This window comes from Suillus paluster (genome assembly GCF_016628075.1).
Source record: "Suillus paluster strain FC165 chromosome Unknown EDB91scaffold_93, whole genome shotgun sequence".
NCBI classification, from domain to species: domain Eukaryota; kingdom Fungi; phylum Basidiomycota; class Agaricomycetes; order Boletales; family Suillaceae; genus Suillus; species Suillus paluster.
The window spans coordinates 25,482-52,516 of record NW_024537653.1 but is presented as its reverse complement, the minus strand read 5'-3'; the positions used below and the strand labels follow the sequence as shown (position 1 = coordinate 52,516).

General features: G+C 49.6%; 6 protein-coding genes across 6 annotated transcripts; 5 read left to right on the top strand and 1 right to left on the bottom strand.

Moving 5' to 3' along the window:
- The first annotated feature begins 514 nt into the window (after positions 1–514).
- On the top strand, positions 515–1,133 carry EDB91DRAFT_1163678 (uncharacterized protein). The gene has a single exon (XM_041319906.1). It carries the CDS (start codon positions 680–682, stop codon positions 905–907), a length of 228 nt encoding a protein of 75 aa, XP_041171852.1. The 5' UTR covers positions 515–679; the 3' UTR covers positions 908–1,133.
- A 3,814-nt stretch (positions 1,134–4,947) lies between these two features.
- Positions 4,948–7,206, top strand: EDB91DRAFT_1086363 (uncharacterized protein; the record flags this gene model as incomplete). Its single annotated transcript, XM_041316032.1, has 4 exons — positions 4,948–5,027; positions 5,143–5,300; positions 5,572–5,641; positions 5,769–7,206. The coding sequence occupies 4 exons, from the start codon at positions 4,948–4,950 to the stop codon at positions 7,204–7,206; spliced, it is 1,746 nt and encodes a 581-aa protein (XP_041171851.1).
- Positions 7,207–7,772: 566 nt separating this feature from the next.
- EDB91DRAFT_1163671 (thioredoxin-like protein) lies at positions 7,773–9,367 on the top strand. The gene is made up of 6 exons (XM_041319905.1): positions 7,773–7,892; positions 7,939–8,436; positions 8,490–8,561; positions 8,596–8,658; positions 8,732–8,847; positions 8,926–9,367. Exons 1-6 carry the CDS (start codon positions 7,890–7,892, stop codon positions 9,026–9,028), a joined length of 855 nt encoding a protein of 284 aa, XP_041171850.1. The 5' UTR covers positions 7,773–7,889; the 3' UTR covers positions 9,029–9,367.
- Positions 9,368–9,467: 100 nt separating this feature from the next.
- Positions 9,468–12,513, top strand: EDB91DRAFT_1163666 (major facilitator superfamily domain-containing protein). The gene is made up of 15 exons (XM_041319904.1): positions 9,468–9,616; positions 9,735–9,852; positions 9,932–10,059; positions 10,113–10,184; positions 10,234–10,251; positions 10,310–10,376; positions 10,487–10,647; positions 10,705–10,989; positions 11,042–11,193; positions 11,243–11,301; positions 11,353–11,455; positions 11,510–11,544; positions 11,598–11,809; positions 11,860–12,009; positions 12,065–12,513. The coding sequence occupies exons 1-15, from the start codon at positions 9,574–9,576 to the stop codon at positions 12,250–12,252; spliced, it is 1,791 nt and encodes a 596-aa protein (XP_041171849.1). The 5' UTR covers positions 9,468–9,573; the 3' UTR covers positions 12,253–12,513.
- Positions 12,514–22,100: 9,587 nt separating this feature from the next.
- EDB91DRAFT_1253821 (uncharacterized protein) lies at positions 22,101–22,404 on the top strand (the record flags this gene model as incomplete). The annotated part of the gene is made up of 2 exons (XM_041323708.1): positions 22,101–22,176; positions 22,235–22,404. The coding sequence occupies 2 exons, from the start codon at positions 22,101–22,103 to the stop codon at positions 22,402–22,404; spliced, it is 246 nt and encodes an 81-aa protein (XP_041171848.1).
- A 361-nt stretch (positions 22,405–22,765) lies between these two features.
- EDB91DRAFT_1315896 (uncharacterized protein) lies at positions 22,766–25,952 on the bottom strand (the record flags this gene model as incomplete). The annotated part of the gene is made up of 9 exons (XM_041325170.1): positions 22,766–23,237; positions 23,287–23,889; positions 23,942–24,238; positions 24,285–24,455; positions 24,507–24,776; positions 24,830–24,917; positions 24,966–25,416; positions 25,474–25,792; positions 25,848–25,952. 9 exons carry the CDS (start codon positions 25,950–25,952, stop codon positions 23,052–23,054), a joined length of 2,490 nt encoding a protein of 829 aa, XP_041171847.1. The 3' UTR covers positions 22,766–23,051.
- Positions 25,953–27,035: the final 1,083 nt, after the last annotated feature.

The window sequence follows — 27,035 nt, the reverse complement described above, 5'->3', positions numbered from 1 at the left end:
ATATTGATTCGCCTGATATCGCGGAGGGACGAGAGCATTTGATCCTGGTGCTTATTGGCAGATAATCAGATGAGGTTTGCTCGCCCAGGTCGATATCAAATCCACCCTGAGCTGTACCGGTTGTGCGAGGATGGCGAGACTATCGACAACTTCCTACAGCTGACACCAGACCAAATTTACTCCGCTGGTTCAACTATCACTTGAAAGTGGCATGGTGAAAATAGGGGTCCGCGCTTCATTCATACTTTATTCCTTACTTGTTGAAGACTTCGACGCTACGGCTCGACTCGCCCGGCGTCGAGCCGGCAGTGTTCAACCTTTTCGAGAACTTACGATACGGCCTCATAAGTCAACCTCCCAGCTTCGACAAAATCTCACCTGGCATGTCTCGAAGCCCAAAGGCGGGGCACAAGCTATATCCCCGACGATGCTTGATGAAGAAGAGCAGCAAGATATCGGCGTCACCCCTAACCAAAGCGCTTTCTCACGCTTCAAGCAAGTGGAGAACACCAACTACGCGGTAGAGCTTGGGAAACAAACTGGATGCATCTAAGATGCTCGTTCTGGGTCTTGTCTAGCGATTAATGAGGTTCGTCATCATTCACCACACATAACGTCTCTGACATTCACTTCGATTCAATTCTTTCAGGTTAAACAAAAACTCATTAGCGACTCAGACATGCTCAAATGGACCAATGCAGCCGTACAAAAATGCAAACCTTGTGTACGACCCATCGGATCGTTCAAAGATCTAGCTATCATCCCTGAATTTTTCTTTCTCGACCTTCTTATGCGACGAGACCGGGATCGTGGACCCCGCGTGATTAATGTCACCGAGAGCGGTGCTTTTCAGGATCAGAGGCAGAGTGATAATTTTTTTTTGTGTGTGGGTTGCATCAGAAGGTGACTTTTTTTCGTTTCGCGAGAAAGATGAACGCGGTCGCCCGCAACTTGTACGTTGCTTTCCCTTTCCCTTTTTTTCTTGGTAGGTTTTATGTCATCGTGCTGATCGTTCTCGCAGATTTTGACGTTCGTCGGTAGTCTAATGAGCATTTCACGTTGATCTTTACTTCTCGTCTTCCTTTCCCTTATGAGTATTCTGTGTTCTTTGCAAACAAAATCTATCAGAATCGCTGCTTTGGATGTTCAATGTGTATTCGTAGCAATGCATCTGCTTCTCCATGCACCCTTGGCAGTACTTTGCACACGGTATGTGAGACCTTACACAGACCGTATATTTGCCAACATAACATTGACAATCCTCTTCTGTGAATACGGGCGGAGTCAGGTCACGTAGTCACGCTTTGTGCTAAGTCACATTGTGTCCGCATGACTCGAAGTTGAGGTATTGATGAAACTGGCCAGTCAACTCTATTGTAGGCTTCGTATTGGCTTCGTAGGCTCCTTATGGATTCTCCTTCTGAACTTGCGCTTATTGAGAAGTGCGTCCGAGCTCTTACGATCATTTTGCGAAACATGGGCTATCGTCCCCTGCCCCTGTCTGATCCCCAAGTTCTAACAAGTACCCTCGGGTTCCCCCCTACGCCACTTCATTAATCTTCTCACCCCCGGTGACGTTTTCAGTCCGGAAGTGAAGAAAGCTAAATATTGCGGTGACAGGCGCAATCATCTGTGATGGTGTCAACGAGAGGTTCCAGAATCCAGATATGAGTAGTCGCCCAAAATCTCTATCTCTGTTCTCCCCTAACCAAGCCAAGGTTGGAAGAAGTGACTAAATCTTAAAAATCATTTCAAGAAATCGTGAACAGGTGCGATTATTGACCAAAAGCATACCATCACTTATCATTTTTAGCATCGATGACGTCACCCTCGCAAAACACATTTCGGACATGTGGACTGCCCTCGCCTCCTACCGCGACGAGCCTTCCAAAAACAACTTTTTTGCTCTCTCCAAATTTACCGTCGCTCGGTGTCGTCGAAATTTGTTCTCGCGTATTTTCCTCGACCAGAAGGTATGGTGCGTGCATGTGGCTTAAAAATTGTGACTGGACTCCGGTGGGCGATGAGCTCTCCGAGACACGCTGGCTTGGCGCTCCCTTTTGGTTTCCATTACTCAACATACCTGCCTTAAAAAAATGCGCCTATGCGCAAACATGGTCCAGCGGATGATCAAGTTACCCAACTAGCAAGACCGTGAAATTTTTGGCTTGGCTCCTCGGTTATCTCATGCTGTCGTTAGAGTCTCATGCGGCGAAGGCCCAGAGAATGCAGATAGAGAATAATATGCTGGCATTCAAAAAGGCCATTGCAGACGTCGCAAATCATTGTGCTGCGCTGTATAGCTATGTCTATTGGAGCTCTGGCATCGTGAAGACGTTTTTGACAAAGACGACGCTCGCCTCGAAATTCGACCTGCAATCTGATGCTGAAGGTGTGTTGCTGTTCTGTTTTTTTTTTTTGTATTCTACTTTGTGGTCAAATATAATACCCCCCTCAGGTCTCCAGGATGAAAGTAAGTATTCAACTTGTCATGGTAGCGCACTAGTACTACTGATTTTTATTACATGTAGATGTATTTGATTCGGACGAGTCCGACGACTTGGAAGCTCGATCCTTGCGAGTCTGACGGACACCGTATCTTTTTTTTTTTTTTTTTGATTCCAATTTTTTGTCCATTGAGAGTGAAACTCTATGTAGGACAGTACTGTCTAGTCTTGGGACCCCATGTCTCAACCCCGATTCAAATGCATTGATGTAGGGCGTGCCCCCATCAATCCGCCGTTCCCACCGGCCGCAACACCGTATCTTACGGCACTTAAAGTCTATCCTTGCATGACGTACAGCCCTAGGGATTGCTCTCGTCATCGGAATATTCCAACATCACTGGCAGCAAACTTGTCCTCGGTTTGCTCGAAATCCTTCACCCCAGTCCCGATATTGCCAACTTAAATGACATCTGCGATGAATTCTCTAAAGAGACATGGATATCTATCTTCCACGAACCTTCCCTGACATTATTCATGCGGAGAGTACATCACTGATTATCAGGCAACCGCCGAGAATGCCATTGCAGTAGGAAGAAGATGATGTTGGTGTTGCTACCATCTTTGCGGACTCCTGCTGCTCAAAGGTGGGATGCAATTCAAATTCCCGAACTCACATGGTGCATCCGTGGAGTCCGAGGTACTTCAGATACTGGAAGATGTGTTGTGGCGAGAGCTGAGTTCAGCGATCGAAAAGAAGCAGGTGGATGACTTGGCTCGGCATCGTGAAGGTTCTGACTCTAGTTATGAAGCTGAAGTTCTTGACTCTGAGGATTATCCCCGCTTCACCCACAAACCCTAGAAGTATCCAGCTTGAGTACATTGCTTGCACCAGACTGTCATCGGAATACTGTACTTGGATTTGTGGAATACAGCGAGTGGAGCAGCATAAAAAGATCTGAAAGTCGTAAAAAATCAAAAGCGATGTCATTAGGCTAGCACATCGGAAACATGTGATCATGTTACTCGTCGTACTCCTGCTTTGAACACCATAGGTTCTGGAAAGTGAAGAGGGATCGTGCCTAGTACTAAGCTATCATCTCTGGTCAGGCTTATACTTGTGGTTGATGGGCGACGTTGGGATCGCGCCACCATTTTTCCTGTTCTACATCATTTCACACACACAGAAAGTCCTCCGAGGGCCAACCGTCCTGTGAAGCGCATTGCGGAACGGGTCCGAGCCGATTCTGCGACTGACCCTATTACTCAAACTTCGTTCGCATTAAAATTTTACTCGAACGTTACAAAATATCTGCTTCGATTTACTTTAGCTCACCTCGCAACATATGCACAATGTAGCCATGTCGGTGAATTGAAGAAGAATCAGAGTTAAGTACTAAGTCGCCAAGCTTCCTCCACACATGATGATATGATCGACACACGTAGCCGCTTCGCTCTCTGACCAGCATGATTAAGTGCTCGTTTTACAAATTTTGCTGTAGTCTATGTACTTACCTGCAGGAACATGCCGTTTTTTCTGGTGACAGCCGAATCCCGGGTTGTCTCCACCAATCAATTGAGAACGCTCCCCACTAAATGCCTTATCAACGTAAACGCAGGAGCCCATCAGTGGACTCAGACAACATGTATTGCTCAGCGCTCACTCACTCAGTGGGTGCGGCCAGTAGTGAATAATGCAGGACTCGTAACCTTTAACGGCTAGGTGGATCGATAGTCGGACAGCCTGTCGGACTAGCCCGCGACTCGGACACATTGCAGTCAGCAGTGTGAGCTCAGCATGTGCTAGCCTGTGGAGGCATGTGGGCGACTTCAATCATGAATTCAATATGAAACTTCCATTACACTTACTCGATCAAGTTACGAACTGTAATTCATTCACGCCCGGTGATCGGCGTAATTCACGACCGTCTCACTGTATTGGATGAAGCCTGATGAAGCGTGGTGGGCGAACTGATTCAAGCGAGGTTTAACGTGTGGGTGCAATTCAGGATCGACGTTGGGGGTTCCCGGTTGTTCAGCCAAATTCTTGACCCTCGGCGCCTACTTCAGGCTTGAGAACCTTGAGAAATTCGAGCAGTTTTACAGTTCCGAAGATGGTGCCGAGCTCATTGTTTGAAGTGACCAGATACGGATCTCGGCATGTGGCCATCGCCGCATCCCCCGATTTAAAGTCCCTGCCTTGATGACCATTTTTGCAAGATCATGAACACCGTGACTGGAGTTGCCCGCGCCACGCACTGGGTCTTGCCGTACTACATAGCACCCGAATAGTGACGCAACTTGACGATAAGTTGAAAGAACCTGCTCGCGAGTGCCGAAAATTCCGAGGCGATTGGCGTGATCACCAGAACTTGCTTGAAGGTGGTAGAATAAGTTTAACCTTGTCTGACATCCAGGTTCAAAAATTTACAAAAAAAAAATTAGAATATAGAACACGGGATTTTTGATTTTGAATTGGACGGCGCGTCCTCCTTGTCATACAATGTGCCTAGACGAGGCGCTCCAGGGCCCAGGCGGCGATCCTCGGTCTCTGCCAAGCTCTAATAGCAATCCGACCATGTGGTTACCTTTAGATATGATATACATTTCCATGGATTAAAGTTCAAATTATGCTCGTCGTAGGACAAGCCGTTCCTCCCAACCGCGGAGCCTATATCATTTATGCGACTTGCCGCAGGTTCAACTTGAAGTTGCACGGCGTCTTGCGTATTACATCCGAGGGTGAACCCTTGAAATATTGGCGACAAGAAGCGAGGTTGGTTTTGAGGTGGAGGACAGCTGGTCTGAAAGGACAATGTTCAGTGCAAGAATGGATGGAAAGATGGCACCGACGAGGTGAGCTGGCAGTGTTATTGAGTGTACCTGTATGTCCCAAAATACGGTGTAAAAATGGAAATGGATCTAATCTGAGGCATTATAAAGTGCTTACATACATAGATCGGTCAGCGTGAGAAACGTCAAAGAGGCAATATAGACGCTGGCTGTCCTACCTATTACTAGCTTACAACTACTTAGTTCCTTACTACCTTCATCAAGAGCGAGCCACCTTCTCCCTTTCATTCTTGTTTTTCTTTTCATTCATCTTGTCCAATTATGCGCTTTGTAGACAATCAAAAGATTGTCCGCGATATCCGTCGTCTATTGACAACGGTGTCCTCAAAGGTCCACGCGAAACGGTGAGTGTTTCACACACTGAATACTTATCAGGACATCGAGGAGGGCGTATCTTAAGCCCTCCGTAACGTCGAGCAACCGTCTGTAGATTTTTTATATTTTCCAGACTCTAATGTTTCTTGTTTACAGGCGACACAGCTTCTGTAACTCTCCCCGAATACAATTCGTACATTCACCAGCACTCGACCTTCCATATTTACCAACAGAGATATGGCTCATGATTTTACGGGAAGCGACAACCATGGATTCAGACCCCCTCGATATCTCCCTCGGCCTCTCATTTTTGGAAACCCCATGCGAAGTCGCAGAGTACAACGCCGCCATGAAAATCAAGCGGGACCTTTCGCTTGTAAGCAAAGCGTGGAATAAATACCTGCAGGAGTACCTCTACGAGTTTGTTTGGATCAGTCGAGCAAGCCAAGCAAAAGCCCTCGCGCTTACCTTGCTCACGCAATTTATAGAGGGCAAGCCCTCGAGCGGCCACTACATCCGCCGATTGCACATGGAAACACCCGTCCTCATGCGGTGCGCTACCGATGATATCCGTACCATTCTCGATTACGCCCCCCATCTCGTCATCTATTCTGATCATCACTCAGTGAGATGCACGCGGTATTCAGAGTTCATTGACGTGCGCTGTTCGCCGGAACAGATGGTTTCTGTTCTTGGCTCGAATAGCAAGCTTCGCAGGCTTTCTCTTACCAACTACAGCGATGATCCCTTCCCGAAACACGTGTCTCCCCTCCTCCGGCGGACTGCTGCTCATCTAGAATATCTAGAATTGTCATCATCCAGCATACCCCTCGTCTCTGGCCACCTCTTCGCGTCGAAATCTCCCATTGTTTCCCTTCCTGTACTTCAGTCCCTTAAGCTGACCCTCGATAACACAACATTCGCGGTACTTGCGGCATGGGACATGCCTAATTTGCGAAATGTATCCGTAGTCTCTTCAGATTTTGGCTACGCAGGCCCAGGGTTCGCTTATTTCTTTGCCGCGCATGGCAAAAAACTACACCAGCTGGAGCTGGGACACTCTTCTTCGCTCGTCGTCGAGCACTATCTCTCACTTCGTCCTCGCCCTGTGCAACAAATTCCGCTAGCAGAATGGTGCCCCAACCTCAAAGAGTTCATCTGTTCTGCGGATGCAGAGTGGAACTGGCAGAGCCCAGATTGGATAGCGCCACATGTCCTCCTTCCTGGGCACAAACACCTTGAATTCATCGGCATTCGCGACATTGACAAGCGTCTCATGGATGACGCATCTGCTTTCCCTGCAGACGTGGAGGATGATGCTCCATTTTTCCCATTGGCGGAGCAAATCTCGTCGCTACTCTTCAATACTGCCTTCCCATCTTTACGGTATATCCGTGACCTGAGCCGCGCATCACACTCAATGCGCGGCGGACAGCTTCCCGAGACGCGAATCCTGAAGTTCTGGGCCAAGATTCTTGCCCGTTGTGGTGAGCGGCAAGTCTGGCTTGAGGACTTCCGGGGTGTCAATATTACGTTGCGGGACCTCAAACGGGTGGGGCTGGATCGCGTGGGAGGTACTGGCAGCCTCGTCTAGTTCTTCCCCTTTCTCTATTTCGTTTGCTTCTGACACCTCAACATGCATACCCTCCTTACCTTCTGCTCTCTCACTGTATATCTGCGCCAATCACTGTATCAACCTCACGTATATGCATATTCCACATCCAACTTCATTCACACCACCCCACATACTACACTTACAATAGAGCTCGTTTCTCAGCTCAGTCCTTCGTTATTCCATTCACTGCGCGTCCCTCTCGTTTCGTTTCTGCGCCTCCAGCATCCGTGCGCGCGCACTTCATCTCATCCGCTATCCTTGCTTTCGAGTTCCTGGAGTTGGACACCTTACGATCGGACAATTTCTCATCTTCATTTTCTTGGTCGAGGGTCCTCGACGATTATAGCATAACATAACATACCACATCATCACATCATACGTTCATTTCCTTGTCGTTCGTTGGTTCTCTACTCTTTTACTTATTGGTTCTTGGAGACGTGTTTTGTGGCATACCGTAGCAGGCTGGGAATGACAACTGTTTTTTGAGATTATTTCAAGATACGCTATTATGAGATGCCAAGTCATCAAATCAGATAACCCTAGCTATAGAAATCAACTCACAGCACTGGTACTTGCGAGTTGTCAGGCACTCGTACTACAGTGTTGTATTTCGTCCTATACCTTATAAGAATTACAACGCTAGTGACCGAACTAACTAAATAATGGTACGTGTACTCTGCCCATATCCGCCAGCCGCTCATCGCCCCCCAGGACGCTGACATCGAGCATTTGGTGCTCTCAGGCAAGCTATTCGGGACAAACTCACGCTCCTCCTCTCCCGAGCGCAGCCCCTCTCCAACACTTTCCTTCGCCTCTGCCTCCTCAGATTCCTCCTACCGCCGCACCAAGCAGCAGCCTGATGTGGCGCAACAAGAGTCGATCGGGATGGGTCCTGGGCGTACAGGTGTAAAAGGCGTCATCCGCGATCAACACGAAGCGGCTACGCTACAAGCCGAACGGCGCGCAAGAGAGATGGAGGAAGTGCGTAAGCGAATGGAGAGGGCTAATTTAGGTGGTAAAACCTTTTTGGAGGAGGAAGCGGAGAAGGAGGCGCTGGACGCTGAGAGGGCTGAAAGGCGGACGGATATGTTAGGTCTTCCAAAAACTGGGCGGTTTGGGCATTTGAGAGAGGTCGGTCGTGGGGGGTTTGTGAGTGCTGTGGAGAGGGAGGATCGAGGTGTTTGGGTGGTTGTGCATTTGTATGAGTCGGTGAGCGCTGTGTTGTTTTGCCTAAGCGTGTGTGGGTGCTGATGGATTTGTAGTCCCTGGATCGGTGTTATGCTCTTGATGATGTGCTGGCGCGACTTGCGCGGACGTATCCTGAGACGAAGTTCGTTCGTGCAAGGGCTGCTGCGCTGGGGTTTGCAGTCAGCTGGCTCATCGTCGTCTCGAGTGAGTCGGTCAAAGTCGGATGGCATGCCTGGGAAATTTGTCGGTGACGATGAAGAGGATCCTTATGCTGACGGGGCTGATGAGAAGCCTTATTATGACGAGGAGGACTGAGGATGCAGAAGAGGAAGAGGACGTTGATACCGACGTGCTACCAACTCTACTGGTATATCGCGACGGTGAGCTCGTGCATAATTGGGTACGTGTAGACTGGGAAGCAGGGCAGGCAGGGTGTTGAGGATTTGCTCGCAAGGTAATTGCTCTTATTTCTGATTCTCATGTTTAGACCTCACGCACAATTGTCTACAGACGAAACGTTATTTCATCATTCAGGTCGACTGGCAATTGCGGCCTGCCAGAAGATGATGGGGATGATCTGATATGGAGCGATGAAGAGGATAGAGAACGATGACCCGAGATTGGGTGCTTACTGTCCAGGTTCAACTTCCGTGCCATCCCAAAATTCATCCCCGTCCCCCTGCGTCTCCCAATTTCGGGGAACCCATTCTCTGATACTGAGTGTATGTTATCTAATAGCACGTAAACTTGTTGTATACCCGCGGCCGGTACTGTTCCTCAGGACTCCACAATAGGACCTCATCGCTGTCTGATTTCCATGGAGTCGCTACGTTGGATGTACATGATTATATTGCTAGGATCCGTAGTAGCAGGAGATATATATGTGACATCGTACAGTCTGCTGAGTGCAATCGTATTTACCGATTACTATTAGTTCCTTGGTTGAAATCAAGCTTCCAACTCGTTCTGGAAGAGAAGCAACCGAGAAGGCATGATTCTCGTCAGATCTCGAGACCTTTCTACATAATCGGTCGCCCATGATCATGAGAACCGCTTATCAGATAAAATTTCTGCTTATCAGATAACTTTCACAGGGCTTTTGATCAAGAGCCTTCAAGTTGGTCAACATATTCCAATTTCAATTTCAAACCACGACCCATGGCTGCAGGCTATATGCCTCTCCCTCAAACGGAGCCCCAAGGTACAAATCGCATTCATTATCAAACACGATTCCGTTCCCACTCACAATGCTCCAAAAACTAGATCACGACGAGCCGCTCGTCCCACGGTGACGACGCGTCAGTCTGTGGGGCTGTCAGTCGACAGCGAGGTTCGTTCTGTCCTTGCTCAAGAGGGGGACGCACATGCAGGCGTTAAGAAAGTCGAAGCCGCACAGCGCATTTACGGGCGGCGTTCCCGCTGGTGCCTTTTTATTGGGTGTGTGTCGTCCGATGTGCTCGGAAGCGCCTTAGTCGTACAACACGAACATCATCGACTGATTGGCTGCTATTCACAGCCTTGGACTTGCATCATATATATATTCCCTTGATGCGTCGACAACATCTGTATACCTTACATTTGCTACTTCAAGTTTCGGCGAGCACAGCCTCATCAGTTCGATCACTGTTGCACAGTCACTCATTGGTGATTTCCGCTTATCATCATCCAAAGGATGATTAATTACTGAGAATGCGCAGTTGCTGTTGGTAAACCCGTAATTGCTAAAGTCGCAGATGTCTCATCGCGAGGCACTGCCTATGTTGGCGTTTGTGAGTGCGCAGTATGTTTGTGAGCGCCTGTTTGACGTTTGGCGTCTAGTGATTTTTTATGTTCTCGGTATGTTATTTGTATGAATTAAGTGCAGTTTAATAATAACATCGTCTTCCACTGCTAGGTTATATTGTAATAGCTTCTGCTCCCAATGTCAGTACTATTGCCGGGGGCATTGTACTGTACGCTGTGTATGTGTCATGCTTTCTCACTCTATTTTCACTCACTCTTCCACAGTGGCTACACGTAAGCATCGCCTCTGATGTCGTTATCATTCAGGGGATTAATCTACTTGGTTCAGTGGGTTGCAACTACTTACACAGATTATCATCGCTGATATTACCACACTCGCATGGCGAGGGCTTGTAGTCTCCCTCGTCTCTGCACCGTTCCTTATCAACGCATTCATTGGCTCGAACATAGCCTCGGCAGTTCTCGAGCATGCCGGTTGGCGATGGGGTTGTAAGTCTTGCATTATGTCACTTTGCCATCTTCTCAACTGGATGATGTGATGCATAGATGGCATGTTTGCTATCCTTGTCCCCGCCGCCCTTGCACCACTCATTATCACTCTTCTGTGGGCGGAGCGTAAGGCTAAAAAGCTTGCCCTCCTCGACGCCCCCGTACCACGCAGTCGCAGCGGCTCGCGGCAGCCTGGCCTCACATATGGGTCCACGAAGGCTCGATTCCTTCGGACCGCTGAGCAGCTTGACCTAGTCGGACTCGTCCTCCTCGGGTTTGCGGTTTCGCTGACCTTGCTTCCATTGACAATTAGTCAAACTGTTAAGGGGAACTGGAAGAACGGTTTGTCGTCGACATTTATGATATCAGTGGGTAATTGACCCAGTAAATGTAGGCTCGATCATTGCAATGCTTGCTGTAGGAGTCGTAATTCTTGTCATGTTCACAATCTGGGATCTATATTTCGCCAGAGTGCCTGTGATCGCTCCGCGGTTTGTCAGGAATAAAAGCGTAGTGTGTGCTGCGTTGATCGGATTTTTCGACTTTGTAAGTTTCTGTTCACTGGCGTCATCGTCTATTGCTGAAAGGGTCGTAGATGTCGTACTACCTCACGTTCACGTATCTGTTTTCGTTTGTCCTGGTGGTGAAACCTTGGTAATTTCCACGTTCGCCTTGCAAGAATTTGCGTTGACATGGTCTGTGAAGGTCACTCGTGAATGCGGCGTACTTCATTCAGACGCAGTCTGTTGCACTAACATTCTTTGGCATCCTTGCGGGTCTCAGCATGCGATTCCTACATCGTTACAAGGTATGTGACTCCTCTATCAAATACCGTCGTCCAACTCTCAACCTTGCATGGTAGTACGTACTCGTCATCGGACTCATAATTCGTCTAGCGTAAGTCCTCCAATTATTCCCACCAAGATTCCCGACCTACATATCCTTTTCAGAGGTGTCGCCATGATGATCCATTCTCGCGGTGCCAATGCCTCGGATGCTGAGCTCGTGTGGACTCAGATCCTTCAAGGTTTCGGCGGAGGTTTTGCCGCTGTTTCTTCGCAGGTAGGTGCGCAAGCATCCGTGCCTCACGCAGACGTGGCGATCATCACGGCGGTCGTGCTCCTGGTAACCGAAATCGGGGGTGCGGTCGGGAACGCATGCGGTACGTTCAATCTCAAGCATATTCAGGTTCGGCAATCTAATAAAATACAGCCGGTGCGATTTGGTCAAACACCATGCCAGCCAACCTAGAGAAGTATCTGCCCTGGTTGAGCGACGAGCAGCGCGCGGAGCTGTACGGGAGCATAACGTTAGCAGCGGGTTATCCACGTGGTGATCCCGTGCGCGAGGGCGTCATCAGTGGTGCGTTTGTTTCGGATTAACATATAGATGCAAGTGCTCATCAGTTGTGTTGCAGCATACGACGATACGATGAAGATCATGGTCATCGCAGCCACTGCACTCAGCGTAATACCTATTTTGCTTGCCCTCGCGATGCCGAACTGGTACTTGGGGGACAAACAGAATGCGATTGATGCTGTTGATCTTACTGGGAGGACGGTGCTCGAAGATGGCGAGGAGGATGACGAAGAGGAGGAGCCGTAGTCTTTTGGGGCAACTTCTAGGATGCGTTCAAACAGCATTGCTTCCGATGCCCTGCTTATATAGATCATGATTGGAGCTCTTGAGAAGTTCAACATGATTTTCATTAGAGTCTGGATGTGCATATAGTACATATAGCGAACCCGTATCTGGGTCGACGAGTATTTATTTGAGTTGACGTCGGACGAATTAGCACTCAGCGTGGTGCCTGTTTTGCTTGCCCTTGCGATGCCGAACTGGTATTTAGGAGACAAACATAATGCGATTGATATTGTTGAACTCACTGGGAGGCGGGTGCTCGAAGATGACGAGGATGAGGATGAGGAGCCGTAGTCTTGTTGGGCAAGTTCTAGGACGCCCTACTTCATATAATATATGTCATGATTCTTGGTCACAGCTCTTTCACTAAAGTCTGGATGCGTATACACTTATAGCGAACCCGTAGAGTCAATAGGTATTACAAGCGAAATCGTGTTTACGTGGTACGTCCAACGTGACTGGGTATGGTAAGGAATCATGGTGTCTCATTGACACTATACTTTTTTGTGTAATCGGCTCGAGACGATGGGTCGATAACAGCGATTGCTTTTATCAGTTGAGGTCTCGATGGAAGTTTTTAGTACTAGTGCCTCCCCAAGAGCCCTGTGGCGTGCGTTGAGCTCCACGAAGAAATAAAAATCAGGTTCAGCTCACCCAACCAGGAAGCGTTGTATCAACTTCTCGTGGTGCGTCTGCTTTGATTTCTTTCTGCTTCTCGAACGCCTAGGACACATCAATCACCTGCGCGAACCCAATTGAAAGACAGCTCACGTACCTGGAGTCCTGGACGACATGATCGCCAGAAAAAGCGGGGGAGACCAATTCTCGTTGCTTGAATGCTGTAACACCTTTTCCTTCAAGTTTGCCTCCCTGGCACTTCAGAATCATCAGCATCAGCAGGCGGTAACTGCGCAGCGACACTGCCATTCTTCGTTTTCTCGTGTCCCTTTCCCTTTCGCTCACGCTTGATATTTGTGACAGCGGGTATAGAGGCTGGCTCAATAACGATGAGAACCATTCTGACGTCGATCTCCAGCATTGGGTCATCTCGAATACATTCTTGCTCTCCTTTGGCCACTCGTTTCTTGAGCTTGTTGGTGGCCTTCACGAGAGCGTCGGAACCCTTTATGACGTGACGAGGCAAGAACTGCCTCTGCGCCGTGGAAGAGAGTCTTGGGCTAGAAATGGCGTTCGAAGTTTTGGGACTGTTTTGCACCAAGTCAGCGCATTGAAGTGCAACCGATGCGCTCGAACCGACTGGTTTTGCAAAGACTCCATGGGCGCTCGTGCCAGGACGATACGTCCCGCGCCCGCTGACGCATTAGATCATCGGGCCCTGTCATTGTTCCGTCACCAGAAGCGTTGTCATCAGAATGTACCTTGCATGATGGTCTCTACGTCTTTTCTTCGCCGTCGCTTTCGCTTTCGCTTTCGCTTTCGCTTTCGCTTTCGCTTTCGCTTTCGCTTTCGCTTTCGCTTTCCTCAGACTCGTCACCGTCCAGTATCTCCGCCTCAACCGTCAACCGCGGCCCTGCATCTTCAACATCATCCTCCTCATTTCCTGAGTAAGATTCAAGGTTAACTCACTCGTACAAGCCAGTTCACCTTGAATTCAAGGTCAGCTCACTCGTACAAGCTAGTTCACCTTGAAATCTTCCTGCAAGCTCAGATTTCTGTCTAAAGGTAAATCGCGAGTTAATGGTGAAATAGATTGATAGACTGGATCAATCAGTACCTTCATGATGTGTTTCATCGTTGCACTTCACTTCCTTTGACCTGCTCGTAAGCGATCGAGATCCGAGACGTTACTGAGCTCGCTGAGGAAGTGGTGCTGGCAGGGTTTGTTTTGTTGGAGGTGGAAGTGAGGGCCCTTGTAGATTTTTGGGCGCTGAAGACACGAGCGGAATGAGGAGGTCATCCAGTTTAAGTGTTTTAGAGCTTGCAGATGTCCGTGTTTAACACGCAGCTGCAGTGAAACGTTAATCTCCCGTAGTCAGACCTTGATCGAATGAAGATAGTTCCCTCTCTCAAGGTGAAACGTGGGCACTGGGTTGGGACTCACCGCCGACTAAAACGCCAAACTCTCCTGCTGCCCCAGCCTCAGTGCGCTCTTCCATCCAAGCGACGTTTTTTCTTCGCAATGAAGTGATTGTTCAAGGCATCGTATTAGCGTGTTAAAGTATGACTTCTGCTGGATCCAGTGTCGAGATCAAGCGTTCTAGTTCTGCGAGAGCTTCGATTAGTCTCCCCTAGCCATCCCTATATATACGAAGGAAAATAGTCGTCCCTTCTAGAGAGCTTCAGCCTGAGGGAAGGCTTTATCCTCTGGACGGTGAGAATCAGAATCTCATTGTCAGATCGCGTCTTCTGCTTCGTCCCGGGGGCTCATCCTGCTCATCTTCTGACATCCCGTCGTCCTCCAACTCACTGACCTCGTCAGATAGATTCGACACGGGAGCCTTGATCTTCTCCGTAGCCTGCTTTGCCGGTACCTTGGCGTTGTTCAAGGGCAGCCTGAGGGAGGCCGAGATGGCCGCCCTTGTCAAGTGAGGCATGTTTGAATTCTAACTCCCACTGTAAACAGTCTAGGGCGAAATTGAGTTACAGCATGGCAATGACGCATAGCGAAATATAATGTGTCATGAGAGCGGAGTCGTAAATGAAATCCTTGTGCACACCTAAAAGGATCAGGGTCGGTTGCTGCAGTGGAAGAAGTAAAAGTGAAGGCCGTGGATCAAGAAATGGCAAACATATATTGTACAACCTGTGCGAAGGCTATGTAGATCTGCGTTGTAATTCTATTAGTTATGACATACACATATGTTAGCGCTACCTAAGGGATTTTACTATCACGCAACCTTCTGTTCCCGACACTTGTGCCATGACATACCGTGGGCGAAACAACTTAAATCGAGCTGCGAAGCTTGATTGTGTATCACCAGCGTGTTGCCTGGAAAATGCATAGCTGGGTACAAGTGGACTGGGATCCAAAAGAGGAGCCGTCCATCGGGCCCTATGACCCATCCTTCCTCGGTCAGAGCGAGAGAGGCTGGAGTGTAAGAATGCTGGAGAAAGGAGGAGGGGGAATGAAGAGCGTGGGTCTGGTTGGACGAAAAACATATTGCAGGTGCTTCGAAGGGTTGGTCCCGGTTGAGAATATCTAGATCCCATACCCGGATGGTGGCATCGGATGAACCAGACACAACATGTTTGCCGTTGGGTGAGATTGCGACACACAAAACGGGTCCAGAGTGCCCTCGGAGAGGGGCGCCCACTGCCTTGCCAGTCTCCATATCCCACACCCGGATCGTCCTGTCGTCTGAACCGGATACAATGTGATTTCGATCTGACGAGATTACAACAGAGAAAATGGAGTCACTGTGACCTTGGAGAGCAGCGCCTAATGTCTCGCCAGTTCCCATATCCCATACCCAGATAGTCTTATCACATGAGCCAGACACGATGCGATGCCCATCCGACGAGATTGCGACAGAGCAGACGACGTTGGTGTGGCCTCGGAGAGGGGCGCTCAATGCACTGCCCGAACCCATGTCCCACACCTGAATTGTGTCATCCCTTGAACCAGATAGTATGCGGTTTCCGTCAGGCGAGATTGTGACAGATAGAACACAGCCAGAGTGGCCTTGGAGAGGGGCACCCGACGCTACTCCAGTCTGCGCCTCCCACACCCGGACTGTGCGGTCATCTGAACCAGAAACGATGGATCTCCCATCCTGCGAGATTGCAACAGAACGAACCCAATCAGTGTGCCCTTGGAGAGGGGAACCCAATGCTTTGCCAGTCTCCATATCCCACATCCGGACGGTCTTGTCAGATGAGCCAGACACAATGCAATGTCCATCCGGCGAGATTGCGACCGACTGAACGGAGTCAGTGTGCCCTCGGAGAGGTGCACCCAAAGCCTCGCCAGTCTCGATATCCCACACCCGGATGGTCTTGTCGTCTGAACCAGATACAATGTGATGTCCATTAGGTGAGATCACAAGAGAGTTAATGGTGGCAGTATGACCATGGAGAGCGGTGCGCAATGCCTCGCTAGTACTTGCGTCGGCATTCCACACCCGAATTGTCTTGTCATACGAACCAGAAACTAAGCGATTTCCATCTGGTGAGATTATGACAGACATAACATAGTTGGCGTGGCCTTGGAGAGGGGATCCTAATGCTTTTCTACTCTCCATATCCCACACCCGGATGGTCATGTCAGATGAGCCAGACACGATGCGATTTCCATCCGACGAGATTGCGACAGACAGAACCCAGTTAGTGTGCCCTTGGAGAGGGGAACCCAATGCCTCGCCAGTCTCGATAGCCCACACCCGGATTGTCATGTCATCTGCACCAGACACGATGCGATTTCCATCCGGCGAAATTGCGACGGACAAAATAGCACCAGTGTGGCCTTGGAATGGGGCACCGAATGCCTGGCCAGTCTCCAAATCCCATACCTGGATTGTTTTGTCATAAGAACCGGACACAATGCGCTTTCCATCCGGCAAGATTACGACAGACGAAACACCACTAGTGTGCCCCCTGAGAGGGAAACCTAATTCCATGCGGGTCTCTGCATCCCATACCCGGATTGTCTTGTCCCAAGAACCAGATACAATGTGATTTCCATCTGACGAGATTGCAACAGACATTACAGCACCCGTGTGCCCTTGGAGAGGGGCACCCAATGCCCTGCCAGTCGCCGCATCCCACACCCGGACTGTTGCGTCCCATGAACCTGACACAATACGCTTTCCATCCGGCGAGAATGCAATAGACACAACACGCTCAGTGTGGCCGTGGAGAGGGACCCCCAATGGCTCGCCTGTCTCTATATCCCACATCTGGATCGTTCCGTTGAATGAACCACACACGATGCGTTTTCCGTCTGGTGACATCGCAACCGAAGTAACGAGGGTATGGCCATGGAGTATCTTTTCCAAGAGAGGCCAATTTGCGACATGACCAGCGGCAATGCGGGGGGTGGAAGGGAACTTTGCAGCGAATTTTTTGAATATCTTCGACTGCGTTGGAGCGAACGGGAGAGCGGATAAGTATAGATGTGGAGTGCTGTGTAACATGGCGGCCCCAAAATTTCGAACGAAACGCTGGGCGTCCCTGGAAATATCATCGACGTGAGCATATTCGGCGTGATCCTACGACCAATCCACTGCCCGTAAGAATCTGTCGGTCCGAAGAATGAGCTCGAGCCACGCACCTTAAACCAATGTGTGATAGACGAAAGGCACCCCACCGAGTCGCCGAGGCTTTTCAACAGGCACAGGGCTTCTAACCACCACAGGAGGCGCTCCCCGTCGAAGAAAGCTGCGATTTCTTTAGCGAGTGACGGCTCGAAGGACGTAGCTCCCAAATGAGTCCCCCAAAATCGACATGAATATGACAGCACAGTCGGAATGGACTGTTCCACTCGCTTCTCTAAGTCAGGGACAGCAGAATTGGGTAGGTAAGAACTCTCTAAAGAGCAGATGTTGAAGCGAAGTCCGCGCTCCATGATCCGAAGCGAGGCAAAGGCAAGGTCTCGTTGTACCGATGACGCATCGATGAAGAAGTCGTGGCTGCGTGATCTGTCTGTGAGGAAGTCGTAGAAAGACGCGTGGAGGGGACGTATGGGGGTTTGGGAGTCTATGGTTCCGGCCAAAAGCGACCCCAGTGGCCCAATGACCCGCTCCACTTTGTAACGGCAAGCGGGTGAAAAATGCAGTCGCATGGCGGTCAATGCGGTCATGGCAAGTGGTTCCAGCGACGCAACGATTTGTCCCATCACTGAGCGAAACACGGGGATCGCCTCACCGCGCTCGTCTTCTGGCAGTGTCTCTTCCAAGATGCGTGCATACATATCATCCAACAGACGTGTTCCTTTTTTAGATGTTCCAGCAACCACAGCTTTGAACTTTTCCTGAGGATCCAGGCCGACCCTGTTCGTACCCTTGATATACTCGCATATAAGACGAGCCCACTCAAACATGCCATCGGATTTCAGAGCAAGTCTCTTGAAGTGCTCGTCATTGAACACGTTGCGTAGATCCTCCAGCCTGTTGGTGATATAAAGCTGGATGTCGTGTTCTGCGGATGCGGACGAGACGTCATCTAAGGAGATATGACGAACATGTGGCGCGGCGTGCAGGGCTTTGCTGATGTCTTCTAATGGACGAGAAGTGACAAGAATACGGAAGTTTGCTGGGAGTTCGGTGAGTTGTGAGGGAGATGCGTTCAGCTTGCCGCCAAGCAGACGAAGAATCTGCTCCCGGGAACTAGCTTCACCACTCTCGTCCAACGCCTCGATGACGATCAGGACGGGTGCAGCGATGGCTTCCGATGCTTTACTTGTTGGTCCTACGACTAATTCCTGCCATTGTCTTGTGAGATCTGAGGTGCGCTTGAGTCCATTGTTATCATGAAGCGCTTGCGTCAAGGCCCGCCGCACGATAGGGTTGCAGTCCGCTAAGTCATTTGCGATGGTCGTGAAAATTTTGACCCGGCGATCCGTTTGCTGTGTGCGATCGAAGCAGAAGCATGAGCAAAGGCCACCACTTTCGGTGTACCAGTTGGCTATCGTGTGTGCAATGGCAGATTTACCCTTGCCTGCTGTGCCGGAGAGCCAAAAGATGCGTGGAGTACCCTCATCGGTGCTGCTGATCCAACTCTTGATCTCCATCAGAACCTCTTGCCGAGTGTTTGGCAGACAACATTTGGACGTATTGACTCCGGCACCCTCTGCACAATTCATGCTAATGAGGTCCAGAGTCTCGGCTATGTCACGGGTCGTGGAATGTCAGATAAAGCTAAAGAAGACCTGAAAGCCAAACTCTTACCCATACGGTGGACAATTACAACTGTGTCTCGAGCCGCTCGGTCTCTGAATTGCTGCATGAGACTGTCGAGAGCATTACTGTAGTTCTGAACCGTGCCGTTCGTCTCGTCAAAAACGTGCTTGCCAAGTCTCTGCCCTGTACAAGGAGGTAACAGTGAGTCGCGGATAGTACAATGTTGAGATCGACTCACAGGCGCTCGTCGTCTCCGAGTAGTGAGTGATAAAATCGGCGCACTCTAGCGTCTGTCGCGCTATCTTCCCGTAAATTGCTGGCATGGATGGAATCGTGGCCAGCACCTCATCTTCCGTGATAAAGTTATACACTTCAGATATCTTCAGGAGCAAAGCAGAAACAGCAGCATCGCGGTCTGCCTGATCGAGAATTATCTGTCACCAGACGTTCTTAGTAACCTGCAAGCTTGAAAATATGAAACAAGCGTACCTGGGATGCGTAAGTGAAGATGCTCAATGCCACTTTCGCATAAGGATGGACCTATGCACGAAGATCAGTCACGTAAAAGATACAGATAGAGGCCCGTACATCTGCAAGCACATTAGCGATTGAGTTGAATGCCTTCAAGGGTTTAAGTATCGCGGAGAACGTATCGATCGTATCGGGAATGGACTGCAGGTTGTTTGTTTGCGAAGCAGCATTTTGGGCCATTACGGGGACGTTTTTCATGCCTGCAACGCCTTTGGTGGCATCAATGATTCTTTCATTCACAGACTTTGGGTCAGGTTGCTCGGCCTGATTGCGAACGTTAGTACATTATCGAAAGAGACAGATAAGAATGATTAGAACTACGATGATCGAATTCACCTTCGGAATGCCTGAATTGTACGGCTGGTCAGGATTTGGTTCGGGAGTGGGAGTGGGAGTGAGAGTGAGAGTGGGAGAAGTAAGTAGTGAAGGATCCTGCGGAAGTTGGTAACAATCAGGGGATGTAGAACGTGCCAAGCGTTGCACATACCTGACTTGTCTGAGCGGGTAGGAGATCCGGTGCGCTGGAACTTGCAGCAGCGGGTTCAGGGTTCGGAGACTGTCGAGCGCTCCGAGAGGAACGCTTGCCCCAGAACTTGGGAACCCGTAACACCGAGAATCCTCTCCGACTCAGAGATCCATCCCTCGAAGGCAGGAGAGAGGACGCCTAGAATGACATCATTTTACACAACCAGCATATCCAAGTGCAATGTTCATTACCTCAATCTCACTGGTTCCGCTGTCCACTGGCAAATTTGAACGGCTTCGCCGCAGCAACCCAAAAAACTTCTTCCGAGGAGGATTCATCGAGTAAGTGTGAAAGCACGGCTGAGTCTCTGAGTCTAAAGGGGTCACTACGTGCAAACTTAGGGACAAGGAGGGTGGTGGATGGGATGCAAGATCGACAAGCGCCTGACGTGGAGGACAGCCAGTCTGTGTGAAGTCTGTGGGATAACTGGTCGGGAAGTTCCAAGCTGTCAACTTTGATATGTCACATGTCAATCCGGAATACAACCGTAAGTAGGCTGCAGTCGATGACATGGCGTTGGCGGGCAGGATACGGGCAAAGATGGAGGCGGCGGGCAACAAGACACCTGAAGGCAGGTTTAGAAGTAGAGATCATGATGTCAGTGACGGCTGTATGTGCAGCAGGTGAGAGGCTGACGGCGGGCGGGATTATGGTCGAAGTTCGACCATTTGACAAACCTGCCGGCACTTTCAGAACATCCATTGGCAGACGTTGACCTGGAGCAAACCTGTCCCCAAGATGTCTGCGTCCAGTCGGGCCGCTGCGTAGACTTCATGCAGACCAGCCACTGCTAAATCCCGCGCCTTCTGCTAACGTATATCTGCACGGAACTTCGAACCGTGCGTTTGGAAGCGCCCATTATCGCAATCGACTGAATCATCGATTGGCCCATCACGAATAGTCCTGGTAGTACGTTTTACCACTGACCGACCGCGCCTTTATTTGTTCATGCTTGGTTCATCATGACCTTTGCAGGCGCCCACAACTACGGCGTCCCGACAATTGACTTTTGCCGCAAGTAGTGTCCTGCCAGGTAAGCATCACCCATGCCGCTACCCATGAGCATTGTACAAAGTCTTACCGCCACGACTGGAACGCCGTCATGATGTGATACTCAAATGACGGCTACGACGTGAGTCATGTTTTTCCTGTCACATAGAATGTCAGTTCAACAAACCAAACACTCTAGGCACCCACTTACTCTTGCCCCCTCCAACACCAATCTCACCCACCACCGGCCGCCATCGTCTGAGGTATTGCCACAATTGCGCTCCTCGGGATGCTCCTCTTCTGCATACGCACTAGCCCAAGTCAGGCGGTAACTTCGACTCATCTGGTGCGACGGCATAATCCCTAGGTCAATCTCAGAGAACAATGTCCATATTGACAATGGCTGTAACACTGAAAATAGCAACCATTTTTGTTTGAGGGTTGGGTTGCGCTGGCATTCTTTGGTATCGTCGCGGGTGTCGACATGCGATTCCTACATCATTACAAAGTATGTGACTCTGTTATTAAATATCGCAGTCCATCTCTCAACCTTACATGGTAGTACGTACTCCTCATCGGACTCGTGATCCGTCTAGCGTAAATCCAATCATTCCCACCAAGATTCTTGACCTACATATTTTGTTCAGCGGCGTCGCAATGATGATCCATTCGCGCGGTGCCAACACCTCGGATGTTGAGCTTGTGTGGACTCAAATCCTTCAAGGTCTCGGCGGAGGGTAGGGCGCCGTTTCTCTGCAGGTAGGAGCGCAAGCATCCGTGTCTCGCGCAGACGTTGCGATCACCACGGCGGTCGTGCACCTGGGGATTGAAATCGGGGGCGCGGTTGGAAATGCTTGCGGTACGCTCACTCTTAAATATTTTCAGGTTCTGCAAACTGACGAAACACAGCTGTCGAACACCATGCCAGCTAACGTAGAAATCTGCCCTGGTTGAGCGACGAGCAGCGCATGGAGCTCTACGGGAGTATAGCGTTACCAGCGTCTTACACACGTGACGATCCTATCCGCGAGGGCGTCATCAATGGTGCGTTTGTTTTGGTTTGGCATATAGTAGATGCAAGTGCTCACTGTTTGTGTTACAGCGTACGACGACACGATGAAGATCATGGTCGTCGCAGTCACTGCACTCAGCATGATACCCGTTTTGCTTGCCCTCGCGATGCCGAATTGGCACCTGTGGGACAAACAGAATGCGATTGATGCTGTTGATCTTACTGAGAGATCAGTGCTCAAAGATGAGGAGGAGTCGTAATGTTGTTGGGCAATACGTCTGGGACGCATTCTGGAAATAGTCCGTTGCTTCCGATGCCATTTGTATATTTATATCGTGATTGGATCTTCATTCTTGTTCACAGCTCTTCAACATGATTTAGTCTGGATGCACGGATACTTGTGGTGAACCCGTATTCGAGTCGACGAGCATTGCAAGCAAAATCGTGACTATGTGGTACGTCCAACGTGGACCGGGCATGGTATGGAATCACGGGGTCATGACATCCAGAGTTGACATTATTATGTGTAGCCCCAGCGACAATTATCACGCAAGGCCAAGTCTAGATCACATTGACCACATCACTTGGGGTCGATCACACACTCCCAAGACCTGGAGCCTTCAAGCCACGCGCGAGGATACGACAACACAGGGGATGCATTAGCTACAACATTAGATGATACAAGTATGGCGTATAATTACACACAAACCGGTTACCATAGAATGAAAGAACAAAAAATGTATATGAACAACATCATCATGATCCAGAAGAGTCGGGGTAACGTAGAAACACATCGGGGTCACACTTCCACAACCAAGCCACGGTGCTCAAGAGGAAGAGGTGGCGGCAGGCACGATCGAGAAGCTGTATGCGTTAATCAGCATGTGCCTTAGTGACCAGGGCAAACTTACGCTTCACTCCTCCATTCCTTACCCTCCTTCGCCTTCTCCTCGCGTTCGGTCGTTCTATTGACCCATCCGGATGGATGTCCTTCGTGGATCATCGAAGCGCGCTTGTTATGAACGACTTTGAAATGAGACTTGCTATCCGATGTCTTAATCGACGCAGATTCATCCTTCTTGTGTTTGAAGAGCTGGATTCCATGGTAAGCACGATAACTTGAACAGTCAATCGACACTCACGTCTTGCAATACCTGTACACGGCTCGTATCCTCGCTTGTCTTTGTCTCCTCCATGCGATCCCTCACGGTGACGAGCTGTCCGTCGAGATACTCTAGACCAGTCCTGATCGCCTGTGCAACCGCCTTCTGGATATGCTTCTTCACTACCCCGGTCGCAATAGGTTTCAGCACCTTGTAAAACAAATCATGCCTCGAATCGCGAATGCTAAACCTCAGCGAATCCACCTTGACGTGCACGTCCTTGACTTTGAAGACGGAACTGTGATCTTTGTCGGCAGATACAAGATCGATGGTAACCGTCAAGCCCTGTCCGCCAAGGACAATGTCTGCCAATCCAGAGTCCCTGACCCTGGGGAACCCAGTCTTTTTGTGGAAATAGAGGGCAACGTCCCGCATATCCGCCTGAATCTGCGAGAGTGTGACCGTGAACTCGTGATGCCGTTCGTCTTTAATGGCATTGTATGGACTGAACTTGACCAAGTTATACACCTCCATGGCTATGACGTTTGGGAATAGGTTACGTCCTTGAAGAGTGAGGTTCTCAATGACGAGGTCAAGCGCCTCGTCGGTGTACTCGACACGTGGAATAGGCAAATATCCGACCTAGGGGCCGACTTCGTTAGCTTTTCGTACTAGCCACTGACCAGTGACGTACCTCTTGCACCATGGTAGGCAAGATGACATTTCTGATGTCGCTCCACAGATCGGCCTTGAACTTCAAGCTACCTTCACTATCGAACAACAGGTCATGGGTTAGTCGAGCCCAGTCTTCGCCGAAGCGTTTGTTCAGCGGATCTTCTCCCATCGCGGAGAACCAATTGCCAATTGCATCGAAGAGGTTGTCGAAGTGCTCTTTATACTTGTGGTCCCAGAACTTGCGACCTGCCTCGAGAATTTGGTTACCCTCACGGTTGCAGTCATCTTCCAGCACATAACCCGCTTCAAGTAAAACCTACACTGCCGTAAGTAAGTTACTTGTGTTCATCGATGACACTCACCTTGCGAATGTACGTATCCAAACGATGGAACCAACTCCTAAACTCCTCATCGCGACGTGCATCATCAATGAGAGCATTAGTGGCGTCAAAAATAGAACGCATGCTGCGATCGTTTGCGAAACGCTCGAGCAGTTCACGAAGCTGAGACATCGCAGTCTTAAGGGCTGAATCCTTCACGAATATTAGGTCGGTTCGAAATACTCACACCAGAACAAAACACACCTGCGTGATAGCACTGCCGCGTTCCTTTCCATGACCGGCGATAATTTGCCCGTGGGCGGCATACTCCCCAACAAAGCCAAGGAGCCATCTGATAGCGTCTTGATAATCGTCGTGCTTTTGGCACTCGATGATAACCTTCTTTCCGCGATAGATGAATTGATCACGGCGCTCCTCAGGGAAATATTCCTCTTTCAAGAACTTGCGACCTCGCCCGTACTGCTCAGAGGCTCGGTCCCGGTGCTGCTGTGGGATGCGATCAGTAAAACCGCCCTATAATAAAGTCATCAGAAATAGCGACTTGAAAACTAGGGAAATCAACATACTGCATAACCGCGAAATCGTTCTTTTATCCCTTGCTTCTTCCCCTCAGTGTCTGAAGATGAATAATCAGGTGAAACACCTTCCAAGTTTCTTGAATAGCGGATTAGTACACGACCTGGATCAGAAAAAACCACACACCCTTGCTGGAGAGCCTCGTCTACTTTGCCTTGAGTAGTATCCTTAGCCTGGGATGATTTGTCTTTCGCAACACCCTTGACGCCCTCAACGGCACTACGAGTCTCGCCAACTAATTGCTTCCCAGATTCCTGCTCGCCATCCCCTGTGGTTACCTCGGCATCATCGGCGCGTGGGTGCTGCTCAACGACCGTGCTCGTTCCGGGAACTTTCGCCTCCAGCACTGGCGTTTCGCCAGAGCCCACCTTGCGACCACCCTTGGTAACGAACTCATCTTGGGGAGCAGCCTCGTTGACATGGGCAAGTTCTTCCTCACCGGGACGCAACTTCTCAGCAGCTTTCGAAGCACCCATGGCGAGTAAGTCGCGCCCGATGACCGAGAAGTCGGAAAGTAGCTTCCGAACTTCAGAATTGGTGAGAATAAGAGAAAGAATAGTGCGAAGATGGCGGACGGCTAGCAAAACAAATTACATTGAATACTTTCGTCATCAGCTAATGAGCATAAACGCACCAGTCTGACGGTCTTCATCAATTTTGGCGCGATCGACGGGTCCGGCTGCGCTGGGGTCTGTCTTTGCGCTGTCGAAAGAAACATCGCGAGTGTTCCAAACGAAGTTTTGAAAAAGTTCGTCGTGATTCTTATCCTTAACTATGAGACGCGCAGTTTCAATAATTTCGCGGGCATCTTGAATGAGTTTTCTGCCGTCCGGAGAGAGCTTTTTCTCATCAACCGGTGACGTCTTCAGCAAATACTGCAGAGTTTCGTCCATTTGATGGTTGTCTGGCATCCGCCCTTGACGGAACGCTTCAATCACGCCGTAGAAATTGATCTGATACGCCAACTAGTTGAATACAGTACGATTGTTTCTGAAAGTAAATGCGCACCTTTCTGGAGACATCGGCTTCCTTGGCAGCCTTGTCGGTTGGTGCAGCGACAGAGCCTGCCTGGGGGTGCTCTGATATATCTTTGGTTGCTGGCGGGAGAGACATGGTAGGGTGAAGAGGGTTTGTGGTGTCTTCGATCTGTGTTTGTGGTTTTTATCCAGCGCGTTGAATGAATTATGACCGCATGCGACGTCATTGTAGTTCAAGTCAGCTGATGATGTCACTTCCCCAACAGAATCGCCTATTTCGGACATACATCTTCCATTTTTCAAAGTCTGGGTTGAACCTAGGTTGGCGGAAACGTACTGCGCCTTGGCAATCTTCTTCCAACTTTCCAATCCAACAATACAAAGCTGATCCCATACGGCTCATCGGCCCTTCATACGTCTGTTTCGGTATGAGGGTGCAGTCTTTACACACACTGATTTTCTCCCAATCTGTGAATAGCTCGAGGCTGACGGCGTAGTCCTGGCGCTGCAAATATTGCAATGGGGGCCTATTATTTCCTCCACACCTCTTGTCGCATAACTCATTAAGCGGAATCGTGTATAAAAATGAGTGGGTCATTTGGCGTTGCATATCCAGAAGCTGATCTTTTTCGCGAATGCAACCGGTTATGTTTGGTGAAGCTAGAACGACTTCATCCCTACCCTCAAAAATTGTACTGGGGGAAAGGCGGGAGTAGTAGTAATAGACACAAGGAAGCAGTTCCAAGCAATTGATCTCCCGAGCGAGGTTAATGATCGCAAGAACGTTTTGTTGCGCGTTTACGCGTCTTTCTGATGTTCAAGATGCGAGTGTTGACGGAACGCCAGATCTCAGTCGCTCAAGCTCAATCGTTTCACCTGATATTTCGTCCCCAGGACGGATGAGGGCACGTAAATAGATGAAATATCGTGCATTGTCCTGATAGCTCAGGCAGATCAGCTCGAACAACCACACTTTGAGCAACGCGTACGACATCTTATATATCGTGAGGAGGATCTGCTAGAGTTCTTCAGCGTCGTCGTCCAGTGTGAAAACTAGGTAAGCATTATGAGTTTCATGCTTGGAAGTACGCTTGCAAAAACAGAAAAATCTGGTTGAGAATAGATCGATGGTTCCAGAAGTGCTTATCTCCGGTTTTCAAGACAAGGATTCAATCATCGTACCAGTGATCATTCGAGTTCGGGGGCGGAGAGTGGGAAT

Excerpts from the sequence above, each read along its gene's own strand:
- EDB91DRAFT_1163678 (XM_041319906.1), top strand. The coding sequence starts at position 680 with ATGCTCAAATGGACCAATGCAGCCGTACAAAAATGCAAACCTTGTGTA.
- EDB91DRAFT_1163671 (XM_041319905.1), top strand. Across the intron at positions 8,659-8,731 it reads ATGGCATGCCTGGGAAATTT|GATGCAGAAGAGGAAGAGGA; the intron begins GTCGGTGACGAT and ends AGGAGGACTGAG. Across the intron at positions 8,848-8,925 it reads TGGGAAGCAGGGCAGGCAGG|ACGAAACGTTATTTCATCAT; the intron begins GTGTTGAGGATT and ends AATTGTCTACAG.
- EDB91DRAFT_1163666 (XM_041319904.1), top strand. The coding sequence starts at position 9,574 with ATGGCTGCAGGCTATATGCCTCTCCCTCAAACGGAGCCCCAAG. Across the intron at positions 9,853-9,931 it reads CGCTGGTGCCTTTTTATTGG|CCTTGGACTTGCATCATATA; the intron begins GTGTGTGTCGTC and ends TGCTATTCACAG. Across the intron at positions 10,060-10,112 it reads TGTTGCACAGTCACTCATTG|TTGCTGTTGGTAAACCCGTA; the intron begins GTGATTTCCGCT and ends GAGAATGCGCAG.